General features: G+C 32.8%; 10 protein-coding genes across 10 annotated transcripts; 6 read left to right on the top strand and 4 right to left on the bottom strand.

Moving 5' to 3' along the window:
* Nucleotides 1–505: 505 nt before the first annotated feature.
* Nucleotides 506–1695, top strand: NAEGRDRAFT_55909 (uncharacterized protein; the record flags this gene model as incomplete). The annotated part of the gene is made up of 3 exons (XM_002670835.1): nt 506–793; nt 850–1172; nt 1227–1695. The coding sequence occupies 3 exons, from the start codon at nt 506–508 to the stop codon at nt 1669–1671; spliced, it is 1056 nt and encodes a 351-aa protein (XP_002670881.1). The 3' UTR covers nt 1672–1695.
* A 1112-nt stretch (nt 1696–2807) lies between these two features.
* NAEGRDRAFT_74164 (uncharacterized protein) lies at nt 2808–3836 on the top strand (the record flags this gene model as incomplete). Its single annotated transcript, XM_002670834.1, has 1 exon — nt 2808–3836. The coding sequence occupies one exon, from the start codon at nt 2808–2810 to the stop codon at nt 3834–3836; it is 1029 nt and encodes a 342-aa protein (XP_002670880.1).
* A 79-nt stretch (nt 3837–3915) lies between these two features.
* NAEGRDRAFT_59599 (uncharacterized protein) lies at nt 3916–5527 on the top strand (the record flags this gene model as incomplete). The annotated part of the gene is made up of 1 exon (XM_002670833.1): nt 3916–5527. One exon carries the CDS (start codon nt 3916–3918, stop codon nt 5308–5310), a length of 1395 nt encoding a protein of 464 aa, XP_002670879.1. The 3' UTR covers nt 5311–5527.
* Nucleotides 5528–6390: 863 nt separating this feature from the next.
* On the top strand, nt 6391–7293 carry NAEGRDRAFT_74162 (uncharacterized protein; the record flags this gene model as incomplete). The annotated part of the gene is made up of 1 exon (XM_002670832.1): nt 6391–7293. One exon carries the CDS (start codon nt 6391–6393, stop codon nt 7291–7293), a length of 903 nt encoding a protein of 300 aa, XP_002670878.1.
* A 95-nt stretch (nt 7294–7388) lies between these two features.
* Nucleotides 7389–8372, bottom strand: NAEGRDRAFT_74161 (uncharacterized protein; the record flags this gene model as incomplete). Its single annotated transcript, XM_002670775.1, has 1 exon — nt 7389–8372. One exon carries the CDS (start codon nt 8370–8372, stop codon nt 7389–7391), a length of 984 nt encoding a protein of 327 aa, XP_002670821.1.
* Nucleotides 8373–8780: 408 nt separating this feature from the next.
* Nucleotides 8781–9236, bottom strand: NAEGRDRAFT_74160 (uncharacterized protein; the record flags this gene model as incomplete). Its single annotated transcript, XM_002670774.1, has 1 exon — nt 8781–9236. The coding sequence occupies one exon, from the start codon at nt 9234–9236 to the stop codon at nt 8781–8783; it is 456 nt and encodes a 151-aa protein (XP_002670820.1).
* Nucleotides 9237–9726: 490 nt separating this feature from the next.
* On the top strand, nt 9727–11371 carry NAEGRDRAFT_59598 (uncharacterized protein). The gene has a single exon (XM_002670831.1). The coding sequence runs from the start codon at nt 9879–9881 to the stop codon at nt 11316–11318; it is 1440 nt and encodes a 479-aa protein (XP_002670877.1). The 5' UTR covers nt 9727–9878; the 3' UTR covers nt 11319–11371.
* Nucleotides 11372–11396: 25 nt separating this feature from the next.
* Nucleotides 11397–12977, bottom strand: NAEGRDRAFT_53287 (uncharacterized protein; the record flags this gene model as incomplete). Its single annotated transcript, XM_002670773.1, has 1 exon — nt 11397–12977. One exon carries the CDS (start codon nt 12975–12977, stop codon nt 11397–11399), a length of 1581 nt encoding a protein of 526 aa, XP_002670819.1.
* A 183-nt stretch (nt 12978–13160) lies between these two features.
* NAEGRDRAFT_53286 (uncharacterized protein) lies at nt 13161–15001 on the top strand (the record flags this gene model as incomplete). The annotated part of the gene is made up of 2 exons (XM_002670830.1): nt 13161–14850; nt 14982–15001. 2 exons carry the CDS (start codon nt 13161–13163, stop codon nt 14999–15001), a joined length of 1710 nt encoding a protein of 569 aa, XP_002670876.1.
* A 314-nt stretch (nt 15002–15315) lies between these two features.
* On the bottom strand, nt 15316–16245 carry NAEGRDRAFT_53285 (uncharacterized protein; the record flags this gene model as incomplete). The annotated part of the gene is made up of 1 exon (XM_002670772.1): nt 15316–16245. The coding sequence occupies one exon, from the start codon at nt 16243–16245 to the stop codon at nt 15316–15318; it is 930 nt and encodes a 309-aa protein (XP_002670818.1).
* Nucleotides 16246–16560: the final 315 nt, after the last annotated feature.

Below are 16560 nucleotides of genomic sequence, written 5' to 3'. Positions count from 1 at the left end.
TAATTATTTATAAATTAATTGATGTGATGATATGAAGTTGGTTTTGTTGATGAGGGGCTGATAAGAAGAAGTTATTAGTGTGGATAAGGAGATTCCAAAGATGAAAATTAGATAAAAGAAGGAAAAAACAAATAATCATTATTTTTGGACCAACTATTGAGTTATGGCTTCAACATTGATTAACAAGGAAGTAAAGAATCAATTGTATTTCCTCACCTTCACTTCTAATATCACCATCAATTGGCATTAAGATGAACAATACAATGAATCTCATTACTTTAAAAGTTCAATCCGTTACCAATAAATCGTCACAACAAATATTATCATACAATAGCAAAAAGAGATACGTTTAATATAAAAAAGGAGGGAACTTCCAACTCTCCTAACTTCAACGTTAACAACAATCATCACCAATTGAAGAATTTAAAAAACTACAGTTATTGTACAACAATTCATCACATATTAATTTACAAGAAGAAAAAAAATGCGAGGATTAAGGTTGAATATGAATACGGAGAGTGAAGCTCCAAGAAGAGATTACGATATTACGCAATCGGGTAGTTTTACTAAGGGAGAATTTAAAATTAATATGAGTTGGAAGAATATGTCTTTGAATGATTTGGAAACTTTGCATATGCTCGGAAAGGGATCATCAGGCAATGTTTATTTGGTTTCTCATAAAGCATCGGGACAGTTCCTTGCTTTGAAATACATTTCTGTTTTTGATGATCAAAAGAGAAAGACAATTATTAACGAATTACAAACTCTGTATACCGCTTCATCAGAATTTCTGGTAGGTTTTCATCCATACTGAATTTCAATAACAATTTTATTATTAATAACTAAAAGATTGGGTTTTTCGGTGCATTCTATCAGGAAGGAAATATTCAAATTGCTTTAGAGTACATGGAAGGAGGATCATTGAGTGATATTATAAAGACTGTTCAAGGACCAATTCAAGAGAAATTCTTGGCCAGAATTATACAACAAGTATGTTTGGGATTGAAGTACTTGCACAAGGAACGTCACTTGGTACACAGAGATTTAAAGCCAGGTAATATTCTTTTTAATACTAAGGGACAATTTAAGATTTCAGATTTTGGAGTCAGTGCTGAGCTTGATAATACAGGTGCAGAATGTGGATCATTTGTTGGAACTGTTACCTATATGAGGTAAGTTTTAGAAATTCTTTATTGATATTCTAACATTGTAAACAGTCCAGAAAGATTGGAAGGAAAAAAGTATTCATTTGCTAGTGATATCTGGGCTTTGGGTATTATTGTTTTGGAATCTGTCACAGGTAAATTCCCATTCAGAGATGAACAAGATGAAGCTATTGGAGTTTTCTGGGAATTATTGAATACAATCAAGACGAAGGAACCACCATCCATCTCTACAAACATGGGCTACTCAAAGGATGTTTGTGATTTTATTGCTCTCTGCCTTCAAAAGGATCCAAAACAAAGAGCCACTGTTTCTGATTTATTGGAACACCCATTCATTTCCAAGCATTGCACACATACACCAACAAGTGCATCTGAATGGCAACAATATAACAATTGGATAAATCAACTCGTCAAGATTCGTTCTCAAACTGAAAAATCAGCTCAATTAGATCAAAACATAAAGACTCAAAGTCTTGAGAATAAACTAAAAGCCATGGTGTTGTAATAAATTGAAATCAAACTTCCATTGTATGAATTCAAAATAGCTTAATAATCGTTGGATCAACGACACCAGACAAAATGACTAATAGAGCCATTATAAAAGAAATGCAAAGTTTCTCCCAAGTTTCCGCTAAAAAAATACCTTGATAATCCCCATTGCAGCCACGTGTGTATCAATCATTCAATCTGCAAGCAACACGTGTTCAGCATCACCAACAACAACATATTTACTTTTGAGGGCAAGTAATTCATCATCGGATCTATCAAGTCCGCAGACAAAATTTTGATTCCTTGCAAAACTTTCTGTGCGTGATTAAACATTTTCCATCCGAACAAACTTTACAGGGGTTGTATAATTATTACTTCCTCTTCTTTCATCTTGACTTGGGTGAGGATTTGCAGCTCTTGCTTTTTAATTTCCGAATCAAAAAAAACAAACCCAAATATATTCCCAGATAATATACCACTCCGAGAGAGAGTTGTAAATTGCATCATACGTGTACATTGGATTGTATTGGATTGTAGTACTGTTGGAGCACTTTGAGGAGAGAAAACAATTAAAATTTATTGGATTAATAGAAGATGCTTCATAGAACACTGACATCTCCGAGTTGGAGATTAATTTCAATCACATTAACTGTATCAGTTTTTATATATTATCGATATGTGGTTGTGCCCGAACAGAAATTATTGGCAAGTCAACAATCTGTGGAATCTTCAATAAGCGATCAAATGTTTGGAGGAGAGAATATGAGATTACATTCACCAATTACTAATAAGGATTCAGATCAGGGATTTCTTTCTTATTTATTTGAGGAGTTTTTTAATTATTATGAATATTTGATTTTGCACAACAAGTTGGGAGTGTTGGTGCATTTGCATACTGTCTTTTTGGCTCTCTATTATGGATGCAGATATGTGTTGCATAGATTTTTGGGGAATATTACTCAGAAAGAGAAGGATGCATTTTCGAATGGATTAATTCCCTATGTAACAATTAACACCTTATTCGTGTTTTATATTCTGAATCATTTTACAAATATTAATTATTTGAATGAGATTATTATATGGATTGTTTGGTTGTCAATTATTGGAATTTTGAAAACGTTTAATATTATTTGTAGAGTGAGGACCAGTGCAATGATGGAGGATGTTTTGAATCCACAAAAGGAGAAACATTTGGATTTGATTATTTTACTTTCGATTATATTCTTTGTGGACTTGGCAATGATTCTATTCGCAACAGTTTATGTGATTGGATTTTATAATAATGACTATTCATATTATTTACTATTTATTTATGAGAATGTCACCCTATTATTGGAGAATGCAAGACTTTTTGCCAAGTATGGAGGTTTTGTTTGTGAAATTTTCGATCTGATCAATAAGGATTCAAATAATAACCAACAAAAACCATCTTCATTCGCAAAGAAGCTTTTGACGTTGATTTTCAATACGGAAACTATTTATGTCACTCAATTCGTATTGGAAATTCTATTGCTCTTAATTGCAATTGCTCATTATATGCATGTTTGGTATAATAATGGATTGCAATTTGCTGTAATTGACGTTCTCCTCTTTGCCCTTATTAACAACTCTTTCAATGAATTCAGAATTCAAGCAAAGAGACTTTTAGAATACAAGAAAATTACACTCCTTCTCAAAGATCATTTCCCAATACCAATCCACGAGGAAATAACACATCAGGAATTGTGTTCCATTTGTCATGAAAACTTTTCACACCAAGAATTGAAAGATTGCAGAAAATTAGAATGTGGACACATATTCCACCTTACTTGCATCAGTCAATGGATGAGATCTGGATCTTTCACTTGTCCATTCTGTAGAAGACAACTCCTACAACCCATTGGTGGTGATGCCAATAGTGATACTGAGAGCACCACTTCAAGTATTCATGGAGGATCGATACATTCGAATACAGAAACTGCAAATCAACTCACAGATATGCAACAAGCAGTTACGAATGGAAGCGGCGATGGACATGTGGATAATCCACCACCACCAATTCACACCACCATATTGAGTACGAGTGGAGGTTGGTTACCATTCTCATTGCAAATTCAGGAAACAACAAGTGATATTGATACGAGTGATGATGAGGAGGGAGAACATGATGCTGTCAATGTGGATCAGCAATCAGATAAATAATATTTAAAAATTGTAAATAAATATTACAAAAAAATTTAAAGTATTTAAAAAATATTTAATTTAAAAATTGTTAAAAAAAATGCTGCAAGACCAAAATGTCATCTCTTCACCAACACAGGAAGAAAATAATGATGAACATCATCAGCCGATAATACAAAAGCCTAAAATTAATTACAAAATTATTCTAAAATTATCCGATGATAATGAATTTTCTCATGGAAAGGCTTTGGATGATATTGAATTGGATTTGAGGAGTGAATTTGAATTATTTGGAGGGATTTATCAATTCGTTAAACCGCATAAAACCAATCATCGAACCAATGTTAGAACGAGATGGTTTAAAAAGACGACAATGGAAGTTTTGTCCTCCGAATTCAAAATGCCAGAACAAGTGAGTAAGGAAATGATTGAGAAGGGAATTATTACACTCACCACTCAGAAACCGACTTCAGTTTCAGTGTTGGAATATAAATTAAGATCAAATGATCAGATTGTTACGGTAGATTGGAAGAATGAAAAGCCAGTTCTCTATAGAGAGTTTATTCGAGTTTTGTATCATGATGATGAGTTTTTGGTAATTGATAAACCATCTTCAATTCCAGTTCATCCAGCTGGAAGATTTGTAAAGAATAGTTTACATTATTTATTGGAAAGTGCCTTGGGAAGGAAATTGTTTTTAATTCATAGATTGGATAAGGTAACGAGTGGCGTACTTATTCATACTTGGAATGCTGCTTTGGCCAAATCTTATCAAGACACTATGAAGGAGGGCAATGTAAGGAAGTGCTATTTGGCCCAGGTTTATGGAGAATTTCCTGAAACAGAAAATATGAGCGGAGAGCATGTCTTACTAAATGGTCAATCATTCCACAAGGATAAGGAAGGATTTATTCATGTGAAAAACAAAATGGTCTACAAGCAAAATGATTGGACTTTTATTTGGAGAGCTGATTCGAGTGAAAACGGCTCGGACAGCACAGATCCAAAGAATACAGACACGGCCTATACACTTGTGAAAAGAATCTATTACGACCCTGCATCATCGAGGAGTATTGTAATTGCTATACCAATAACAGGCAGAACACATCAAATCAGAGAACATTTAAGAGTGATGGGATATCCAATTATTAACGATGTTGGATTTGAATTGGTTGATAAGGGAGAAAATTGGGAAAATCCTTGGCCAGAAAAATGGGAAATTATGAAACGAAACGAGCAAGACGAAACTCAATGTGCAAAAGAAATGATGCAAATGCAATGGGAACGATTCTCAAAAGAGGAGCCAAAGGATGGAGAGTTTTTAATTCATCTTCACGCCTTTTATTATTCTTTCCACGGTGAGAAGTGCTACGAGTTTTACACTCAGCTTCCCGAGTGGTGCAATCACATTCCAGATAATGCACAATTCTTTGAAACAGTTCTTAAAAATTGTCAGTCATTGGATGTGAAATCCAAGTTGGGTACAATCCTTTGATTTGATTATGGAATATTCAGCAGCAAATAAGTAATCCTATTGGAGTTATTCTTGGAATGAAATAGACTCAATATCATGGTGATTTTCTTGGATTTATTCAAGTTTACATTTCTTTTTCAAAACCTGTTCTCCTGCTGTGACCATTAATTTTGGTCTCTCATAAACAAATGCATTGGAAATGGCTAGTGGAATAAAGCCATTTGGATTACCTTGTGATAGAGTAATATATTCCAAATCACCATTATCAAGTTGAGTCAATTTGAGATAATTGAAATAATTGGTGCCTCTGACAGTTCCATCAAGTTGTGGAATTTTATCTTCTGGAAACATTCCATCAATGGACGTTGTAAGGAGAATTGTCACATTTCCCTCTCTTTTCACATGCTCTACATAAATGAAATCTCTTTCAGCAATCAAGAATGCTACAATTGGCCAGTCATTCAATAATAATACGAAACTACTCAATACCTACCTGGAGAATTGAGAATATATTGATTAATTCTATACTTCCTTCCATCCTTCTCAAACTCTTCCAAAACTGCAATAGTTTTAGTTGCCCTATCGTACCTTGCTCTTTCCTCATCAGTGACCGATAAGAAGAGATGCAACACCTCTTCAGGTTTACAATCACACAACACGCCTCTTCCTTTAATGATTGTTCCCTTCGCATCAGCAAGAGAACTCACCTCAATCACTCATCAGTGGAATGAATGATGAATTCTCGTTCATTGAGCAAATTTTCACACTCTGCTAACACTTGGTCCCTTCTCAGAGAGAGCGGTTGTTAAAAATCATGAATATTCCGTTAAAAAAGAAACAAACCACTTGTTGGCAATCTCTTGGTGCATTTTCATAGCTATTTTGGGTTTTTTTTGAAATTGTTTTTAAGTGTGTGAAAAGTGTGCGACAAATTTTTACTAAGGCGCTGCAAGTTGTTGTTGGACAATTTATTTAAAAGGAAATTGTGCATGGTATTTGTAGTCATTTGTACCAAGCATTATGAGGACCTTGGAGAACATTGCACAGACTTTACAATATTTGTAAAGTTCAAAATGAACAATTTTAATAACCTAAAAAAAAATGGATGATCAAGCTGTCATCACTCTCATCGATCTACAACCACACATTCCCACCAATTTATTAGCAAAATTCAAAAAGAAATTATGCTCACCTGTCTCCATTGAATTTTCTCAGAATTTTACAAAAATTAAAAATCTTTCCGAACCTGATGATTCAAGTATTTATAATTTGGTAATTTGTCAGGAGTTGAATTATTTAATTGCAGGTGCGAATTCTGTTATTGTTTACGATTTGATCACTCATGAAAGATTATTACATATTCCTTTTGATGATGGGATTTATAGTTTGGATTTGGAGAGAGAATTTTCTGGTCAATTGAATTTGATTATTTCTAGTTCAACTAATGAGCTGTTCAAGTATAATTTTACTGAAATGATAAAGAATAAGGAAGTGGGAGAACCTATTTGGAAAGCTGAAATGAAATTTCAACATATTTGGGGTGTAAAATGTTTCAAAACTGAAATTTATGTAATTGATTATGCACAGAAAATGTTTGTTTATGACTCAAAGACAGGAAAATTACGCGATGATATTCAAATAGATCTTGATAGACAATTGGTTGATTTGGTTTTCACTCCAGAAGAGGAAATGATTGTTTGTGGAGTAGATCAGTTACACATTATGAAATTCAATGAAAACTCTGCGACATGGGAAAAGATCAAAACCTTGGAAAACACCACCCCAAATAGATGCTTCAGTGTGTGGTATGAAAAAAAGACGAGATTGATCTATCTCACTGATGCCAATGGTAAAATATACATATTAGATAGACAATTCAATATATTGAAGACAGTGACAGAACTGGAAAGTTTATCATCTCCGTACGGTATTGTAATTAATGATAAGAATGGAGAATTGTTCTTGTGTAATTCGGGAACAAAAGAAATTCTAATTTATAAATAGTTAAATCAAATTTTTCAATAAAGATCATGTTACTGGATCTTATTCTAAATTGGATTAAACAATGCAACAATCTCTGCAAATGTAAGACAAATGAATCATCTTTTATGGGCATACTTCTTCTTGTATTGTGTAAAGACATATTCATCAGAGGCAGTTTGGTGATATTTTCTCTTGTTATTGTCTTCCAATTCTTTCACTTTCTCATTGGTTTCTCTAATGTTTTCCACCTTTGCTGCTGTTGAAAGTGGAACTTCTAGAATGGCACCACTCAAGAGTTTTTGTCGTTCCTCCTCTGTTAAAGGTTTTGCTTCCTTGTTGGCATTATCCTTTCGTCTTGTTAAACTCGAAATATCAATCTTTTCCACTTTTAATTCATCTGGTAATTTATAGAGATTCTTTTCCTTCTCCAATAGCTCGTTAATATCTACAGAAATCTTTTTCTTTGCTTTTTCAATTCCTTCATCCTCGTCATCATTATTTACAATTTGATCGTATGAATATCCTTGTTCCTTCATACGTTCTTTAATAAATTCGAATAATCTCTTGTCCTGCTCTGATAATTCGGCTTCTGTGAAAGCCATATCCATAGCTAATTGTGATGTTGAACCCATAATCTTTGCCTTTTCCATATTTGCTAATTTCATTGCAATCCAATCTCCACTATTTCTATCAACCAGACCTCCTTGAGTACCTCCTTGCAGAATATTCAGCTTTTCCTTTTTTCTTTGCACTGAACTGTTTTTAATCTTGTCCAAATCGAACAAATCACCAGTTTTTAAGTTTGCTTGCATTCCTTTTGGTCTACTTCTCAGCTTTTGTTTTAAAATTGTCTTCTCCAGTGTTTCATTAATATTGTCTCCATCCTCCTCCAGCCTTTCCGATGATGTTATTTGTTCTGGTTCACCAGTTGTTATTGATGCTGATGTTGTATTTTCATTAGTTTGTTCCTCTTGTTGATTATTCTGATCCGATGATTCTACACTATTCAATGATGAAGCAGCAGTGGCTGCAGGCTGTATTGTCGATGCATCTTCCTTTGCTCTCAACGACACATTCTTTGCGGTTCTCTTTTTAATCATTTTTTTAATTAAAATTAATTAATTAATTGTTGCTTCATCTTCAATCATCGGAATGGCAAAAAATTAAAGAATCTTATTTGAATGTGATATTCTCAATCTAGAGAAGCATCGTTATTAATCAGACAAAGTGTTGGATATAAGTTTGCAACAAATATGGTTTTCAGTAGCAGATCAGATATTGAATCATCAGTGAATACAAATGTATTGTTGTTGGCTGTTGTATTGTTGAGAATGAAAATTTTTATGAAATTATGGGAAGATTTATTTTATTATTTTTAAAACTAATTTTTCGAAGGCTTAAAATTGGATTGAAGGGAATAAGAATTTGAAAACACAACAATTAAGAAGAAGGATTGAGAAATGTGAGTAAGAGAATTCAAAGGAATTGTTATAAGGAATTGAGAGGTTTTACATTTTGGGATTTATTTCTCTGCCCATGAATTGATTAATGAGGGCAATGAAATCAAATTCCTGCTTGATGGTTTCTCTAGGGGTGCTCATTAAACCTTCCTCAATATTGAGGGCCAATTCAAAGGGTTCCTTTCGGTGCTCGACAAAGAATTGAACATGTTGAACGAATGGTAATGTTTCAAGGTGTTTCAATACTTTGGATGAGGGAGCTCTGAAAATCACTCTAATATAATATACAATACTCGGAATGGGATTTTGTTTGGTTGGGTTTGAGATGGTAACTCTGTATGAAACCTTCCTCTCCAATGGAGTACTCTCCTTCTCCAATTCCTCTCGTTTAAAAACATAGGTAAATATCTGATTATCATTGGTGTATAAATTAAATAAATCTTGTAACAATTCCGAAGTAAGATCTAAATAATTAGATTTTAATTCAAATTTCCTTGATTCCATTTGCTCTAAATTCCTAGATGTTCTATATGAATGTAGTTCTTTTCCGTTATTATTACTATTATCTAAATGTTATTTACAGTTTTCCCTCCAAAAATTTGAAATGACTCATGTAGGGATTTACAGATTTTTTCTTAATAATAAAAAAACCTCATCATCATCTCTCAACAGTTGCAAATTTACAAATCCTCCAAATTATACCTATTGACAAATTGTCTTCCTTAATAAAAACCACACCGAACCTTTCTTATCTCTCTTCTTCTGTAATGGTTCTCACTGTTAGGCATTGAACAAAAATCAAATTTTCGTCATCCAAATGTTATCTAGATCATCTTTTCAATTCCTCTCAATCATACTTTCTTTGCTGGAGATTGGAGAAGAATAATCAATTCACTCCTTCGGAATTGGTGAGATTATTAAAATCATCAATACCAATTCCGTTCTCCGATTTAGAAAAGGATTGGTAGTCGTTTAAAAAAAAGCCAGCAGCATTAAAAGCCTTTTTCCAATTTGCAAAGATTTTCGTGCTGCACCGAGTAAGAGGATAGAGTTGCGATTCTCTTCAATTGTATTATTTAATCTCTAGAGAGTGTATAATAATAATTTATTTGTTAATAATAGTTTAATTTAATATATATTGTAAATATGAATGCTATTGCTAGGAAATTGATGGTTAGCACGTTAAGTTCACCACCGAAACAACAACAACAACCTGTCAGGGTGGATCCTATCGAGTTTAAAAAACAAAAGGATACTTTTGAACGTTTTCAAAAAAGGTGTCCTGTCATCAATGTAAAAATTGATGGAAAGAACTGGTCCTACAGACAATGTTATCAGGATAGTAATGTACCACCACTCATCATTTTGCATGATTTTTGTGGTTCTTCTCATGATTTTTACAATCAATTTTCAATGATTTTTGATGAGGGAAAGGATTTTCATTTCATCAGTGTGGAAATTCCTTCTCATTGTACTACTATTGATGAGTTTGTTCCGGAGTTTGACAAATTTGTGAACTTGGTCAGCAATTCTTCATCAAATCATATTTTTAGTATTTCTCCTCAATTGAGGTTCAGCGAGCCTATTTCAATTAGTAATTCCAAGAGCAAGTCACAATGTGTTCATCTGTGTGGTTGTGGTCTTGGAGCCTTTTTAGCTCTGAATTATGCTTCAGAATATGTGGAAAAGGTTTCTAGTTTGATACTTGTAAATGGTTTTGTAAATTCTACAATATTTAGTGAATATTCTCCACTGAACGATTTTTACGTTCTTGCTCCCAAGTTTTTATTGAGTACAAAGGTGTTTGATATGTTTACACACTTTAAGGATAGAGAATTTATGAATAATGACGAAATTTTGTACTCTATTGAGTACATGCTCGATAACGTTGACAAGATTTCTCAAAAACAATTGGCATCGAGATTATCTCTATTAAGTGATGAGAGAATTGTCAATACGAAAGACATTTTGGAAAAATTAGTGATCAAATCAACACAACAAAATTCATGTATTACTATTATTGAAAGTATGGACGATGAAAATTCTATTTATCCATCATCTCTAAGAACGGAGCTACAACAGAAATTTCCATCATCATACAGTAATATCAGATCATGCTTACTCAAAAAGGGTGGCACATTCCCTTACATTTCAAATGTTGACGAATTTAACATTTATCTAACTGTACATATGAGAGGTATTTATCAAAATATCTCATTATTTGATAATTTGGAAACACTTCAAGTCTCCAGTCCTACAACTAGTGGTGACTTGTTGAATGCATTTTCACCAGAGTTATTAGATTCTTCCAAATCCAATCCAATGCCAGTTCTTTACAGACACATTTCTTTCACACCTCATACACCTCCAGATATTGCTGAGGAGGACATTACAACACACGATTGCTCCTTACCAACTGATATGGAGGCAGATATTTTCTGTGATGATAATGAATGTGAAGGAGAGAGCATGTTACATGTCTCACACAATGGAGTATCAAGAAGAAGATCAGAATCTATGGCGAGTAACTTTGAAGAGGATGAAGAAGAGCATGATTTAGCCAGACCAAAAGATATGTTATTCTAATAAGTTTTCATAGTAGTTTTCACCCACAGATAAATAGAAGTTTGAAGGCATTATATATGATTTAGTTTAGTTTGTTTTCTAAAAGAAATCGTCATCCTCATCTAAATAATCGTCATCTGAACCAGTTACCAACTTGGTTGGTAAAGTAATATTTGTCAACTTGACAAAGGTTGGATTCTTATTGAATTCTTCTAAACAATCATTGGTTAAAATATGTGCAGACTTAATACACAATTTTGCCAAATTGACCAAATTTGTACAATTTGATACTAAATTCACATCTAATGGTTCAACCTGGTGAATAGGTGTTAAATATAATTCCTTTAAATTAGAATAGATTGGATTGGTGAACAGATTCTCTGACATTCCCTTCCAATGGTTAATATCCAAATATTCCAAATTTGATAAGTTTGGAGATTTCATCATGTTGAGGATTTCCTTATTGTTATCATCATCATCAAAATCACTAAAACTTAATTTCTTTAGTTTCGGACAATGATCGAAGAGTTTAGGAAGTGTTAAATCTCCCAAATCTAATTCAGTTAGTGAACTTTGCCTATTTGGAGGAAATTCAACTGCTTGGGTCGGTTGTGCATTAGACCAGTAAAAATTGTTTAAACGCTTGGCCTTGAGTGTGGTAAGTTTAGGTAAATTGGGAGAAAGAATCAAATCTACAAATTCTTGATTTGAAACAAAACAATTAGATATGTTAAGATATGTGAGATTCTTATAATTTCCACTTGTCAATAAATTGGGATGAACACTCAATCGATAAAATTCCATTTCCAAATGTTCTAAATTGATTTTATCTTTCAAGAATTTATCAATTCCAGTATCCTTGTTATATTTGTCGATATATGTATTATTAATGTTCAAATGAGTGATTTGATTCATGTATTTGGATTCTGAAATTGATTCAATAAAACTCTTTGAAGAACCTTCAAAGGAATGTGATAAATACAATTTCTTAATATTTGACATGAACTTGCTATGAAACAATTCCTTTGCAACTTCTTTTTCTGTAAATTTTTTCATTTTACACAATTTCAATTCTGTTAAATTTGGCACTTGAAATTTCTTCACATGTCCAATAGCAGTTTTTGATAACTTGTGGTCAGATAAATCCAATGTTTGCAAATTGACCAAATTTCTACTCTTTGCAATTGATTTAAAGGTATTAGCAGTAGGATTAACCAATTTCAAACTGGAAACTTTCTTAATTAATGAACTATTCAATAAATTATCAACATTGAGAGGTCTCACTCTCACTTTCAATCCTTCTACTGATTGATTCCACAATTTAGAAACCAAACCACAATGATTCTTCAGAGTTGTAGTATCCAAGAATTGAAAAATATGAGACAAACTATCGGCACTCAACCGAGTGAACGAAACTTGCTTTCTGTGAATATCTACCTGTTTTAAAAACTCGTGAATATTTCCAATAAATTCATCAATCATACCACTATTATTCAAGAAATAGTGATAATCGACTTGTTTCACCTTATTGGCCAATGAAATTAATTGACAATTGACTTGTGTCATTTCATCAAATAAAACTGATTCGAAATTTGGATCGTTTGACATTTTTTCATCATCGTTATCGGAAGGCTGTGATGATGGTTCGTGTTTTCTCTTCTTGTTACTTTGAATTGCCATTTTTTTTAATTTAAACTTTCGAATAATATTTACAATAATTATATTGACTAATTTTGGACAATTTTACAAGGATTTAAATATAATAGAATAGAAAAACTATTAGATTGTAACCTTCTAATGAAATTGATTGAAAGTTTCTTATGAAATTTTGCAAAATTGATTGAATTTTCATTTCACAAAAAAATGTTCCGATCACTTATTGGAAATCAAGCTACAATTCTTTGTTTGAATGGAAGCAAACGGTTCTACTCGATCGGGATGAAATCTTCATCACCATTAGCATCTTCATGGAAAGAATTATTTCAAAAACACTTTTTAGAAAAAGATTACAATAAGAAAGCTCCCGAAATAAAACTAAACCATGGAAATCCACAACGATTGGCGATTATTGAAATGATCGAACAAGGCAAAAAGCTTTCAGAAATTCAAAGCAAGTTTCCACAATTCGAAACAGATGAAATTCTCATGTGTAAATATGTTGAAGAAAATCCAGGTGAATTGCACAAACTCCAAAAATGGAAATCCAATGAAAATGTTGTAAAAAGTGCTTGTAAAAATTTCAGAGATCAATCACCTGATCAATTTATAGCATTGAGAAATCTCATTGAAGAGCTCATTCAGAAAAAATCACTCAATGAAAAACAAGCAGTTTCGTATAGAAATGAGTTTATCATTTTACAACCCAAATTAATTTTATACTTTACGAGTGAGGGAGAAATTCTTTATGGATATAAGAGGAGGAATATTATCAAAATTGAAGAGATAATCTCAAGAAATGGCGACGTGTTAGAGTTTATTTCACCTTCGTCCATTGATGCTTCAACTTTGTTGGATGGAGTCAAGCAAGATGGATTAATTATTCGATTCCTACCAGCTTCTTATATGAAGGACCAACAGTTAATTGCTAGTGCAGTGATGCAAAATCCAAAGGCACTTGTCTATTGTTTTAGGAAGGATTTGGATTATTCAGTGTTTCCATTCTATTCGTCTGCTTTCTTATTGAATTTATTTAGAAAGAGTGGTGGTACTGGCTATCAGTATTTACCAGAACATGTTAGAAAGAGAATAGAGCTAGCTCATGAAGCGGTAAAATATGATGGAAGATTATTAGAATTTGTTCCAAAAACGCCAATTAATATATTCGAAAGCTCAAGTGAAACAGCATTGAAAGTACATGCCAATGCTCTCCAATTTGTGAGTGATGAATTTCAATTACAACATGAGTCTCTCATTGAATCATGCCTTTCCTTAAATGTTGTCGAAACTTTACAATTCTGTCATTCAAAATATTTACAAAAAAAGAAATTCATCTTGAATGCCCTAAAGGAGCTAAGAAAGGACGATTCAATCATGAGTTCAGGATTAACAGTTATTGGAAATATGATCAATAGAATGAAAGATTGTAAAAGTCCGCTATTGGAAGATGAAGACGTAATTTTTCAGATTTTTGTAACATCGACCAGAATTGTAAATCCTGATAATATTGAGCTAGTTAATGAGATTTCGAATGATAACATGTTTATTGAGAAGGCAGCTGTGGATTATAAGAATTGGTTTATCTATGCATGTTCTCACAATAAGATTAGTTTGGAAATGATGAAGAATCTTCTGGTCAAGCATGGGATTAGTGGAGCATTACCAGATTTCATCATTAATAATGAAGAATGGGCAAAGTTTGCAATTGAAAATGATGTGGATAATATCAAATTGTTTCCACCCAAAATTATTAGAAACCTTTGCTCCCATGATTCAGAATTTGAACACAAATTATTGAAATTAATTGATTCGGATTATTATCATATCATTAATTATCTTTCAGATTCCAAGAGAAATAACAAGGAATATGCCATGGAGAAACTGAAAACAATCGGTGGTATTTTCGAATATTTCCACATTGATATCAGAAACAGTCCAGAAATGGTTTTAGCTGCCTGTTCCTACGATCCAAGAGCCATCTCTAAATCTTCCAGAGAATTACTCTCTTCCATTCCATTCATCTTGCAGTATTTGGAAAGATTTCCTGAAAATGTTAATTTGCTTGCCTCAAATATTTCTGAGGATTTATTGATGAATAAGGGAGTGGTGATGAAAATGATTCGTCTTCGAATGGTTTCTAATTCAGAAATTCCTCTAGATGCACATATTTTAGAGTTGATTGTGAGGAATAGGAATAATCCACTGAGAAAGGATCCAGAAATTATTGGATTATTGGATTCGTATAGAAAAGCAGAAGAGGAAGCTTTTAAACAACGCCAACGAGGATTTTATGATATTCATCATGGTGAGGAATATCATGGAAACAACAAATGGCTAGTTCCATTAAATTATTAATATTTAATTATTTCACCAGAATTTCCTCAATATTTACATCTTCTTCCTTTGGTTTGAGATTAATTAACTTGTTACTTTCATTTCTCAAATCTGAAATGCTAATTCTACCTTCTTGTAAAATAAATTGTTTAACCTTTTCAATTTCTTCCTTGGAAATATAAATAAATTTACCACGATCGTCCAGGAGACCTGTTATTTTACCCTCCTCTTCAAGAGATTTAATTCTATTAATGCAATGTTCAGTCTTGATCTTGAACTCACTTGCCAAATCTTCAAGAACAACCACTTTATGATCCTTGATGTAATTGATAAATTCACTCAAAATGCTCTCATTATGAGTCATATCAGAATCAATTCCTTCACCTTGTTCAGAAACTTCAAACAAGTGACGCCATTCTTCATATTCCTCTTGTTTTTTCTTTTCCTTTTCTTCACGTTGAATTCTTTCAGCTTCTCTCAATTCAGCTTCCTTTTCTTCACGTTCCAATTCCTCATCTTCCATTTTCTTTTTCATTTGAGTCTTTCTCTCCTTTTCAGCTTGAACCATGGCCTCTCTTTGTTCCTTCAAGGCTTGCTTTTGACGTCTCTTTTCCATCTTTTTCAAATTTACACGTTCATTTCTTGTAAGTTTAGAATGAATATGAATATCTTCTTCCCCAGCTTCAGAATCATGATCCGAACCATCATCATCACTTTCATCACTGCCACTACTAGCAGATTCGTGATCATCATTTGTTGATGATGAAGCAGAAGCAGCAGCATTCTTTCTTCTCCGTATTTGTCCTCTTGCTGCCGGAATATTTCTTCGTTGTTGATGATGATGTTCTTCTTCATCTTGATGTTGTTCCGGAGCGACAATTTGTTGTTGTTGTGTTGCTTGGCCTAATCCGATCAAAGCCAAAAGCCAATAGAAAAAATTCAGTATGGCTTCTAACATTTTTTTTCTAAAATTTAAATTAATAATATTTTAATAAATTACGTAATGTAATATTTTAAACAGTCTTTAAAAGGAACATTATCAAATCAGCACGATCTAGAAAAATTCAATATTTCCCAATGGTTGTCTCGGATCCGATTATTACAACAATAAAAAATCAATACATCGATTATTCAGAGTAACTATGACATAAGGTTAATTCATCAAAGTGGTTGAATGGGCAATGAACAGAACGTTCACACCCTATTCATTATGGTTCTTTTGGGATAGTTATCATCACTAAAAACAAGTCTTCTATTTATCTTGTTTTTACTC

This window comes from Naegleria gruberi (assembly GCF_000004985.1).
Source record: "Naegleria gruberi genomic scaffold NAEGRscaffold_67, whole genome shotgun sequence".
NCBI classification, from domain to species: Eukaryota; Heterolobosea; class Eutetramitea; order Acrasida; family Naegleriidae; genus Naegleria; species Naegleria gruberi.
This window is presented reverse-complemented; position numbering and strand designations above follow the sequence as displayed.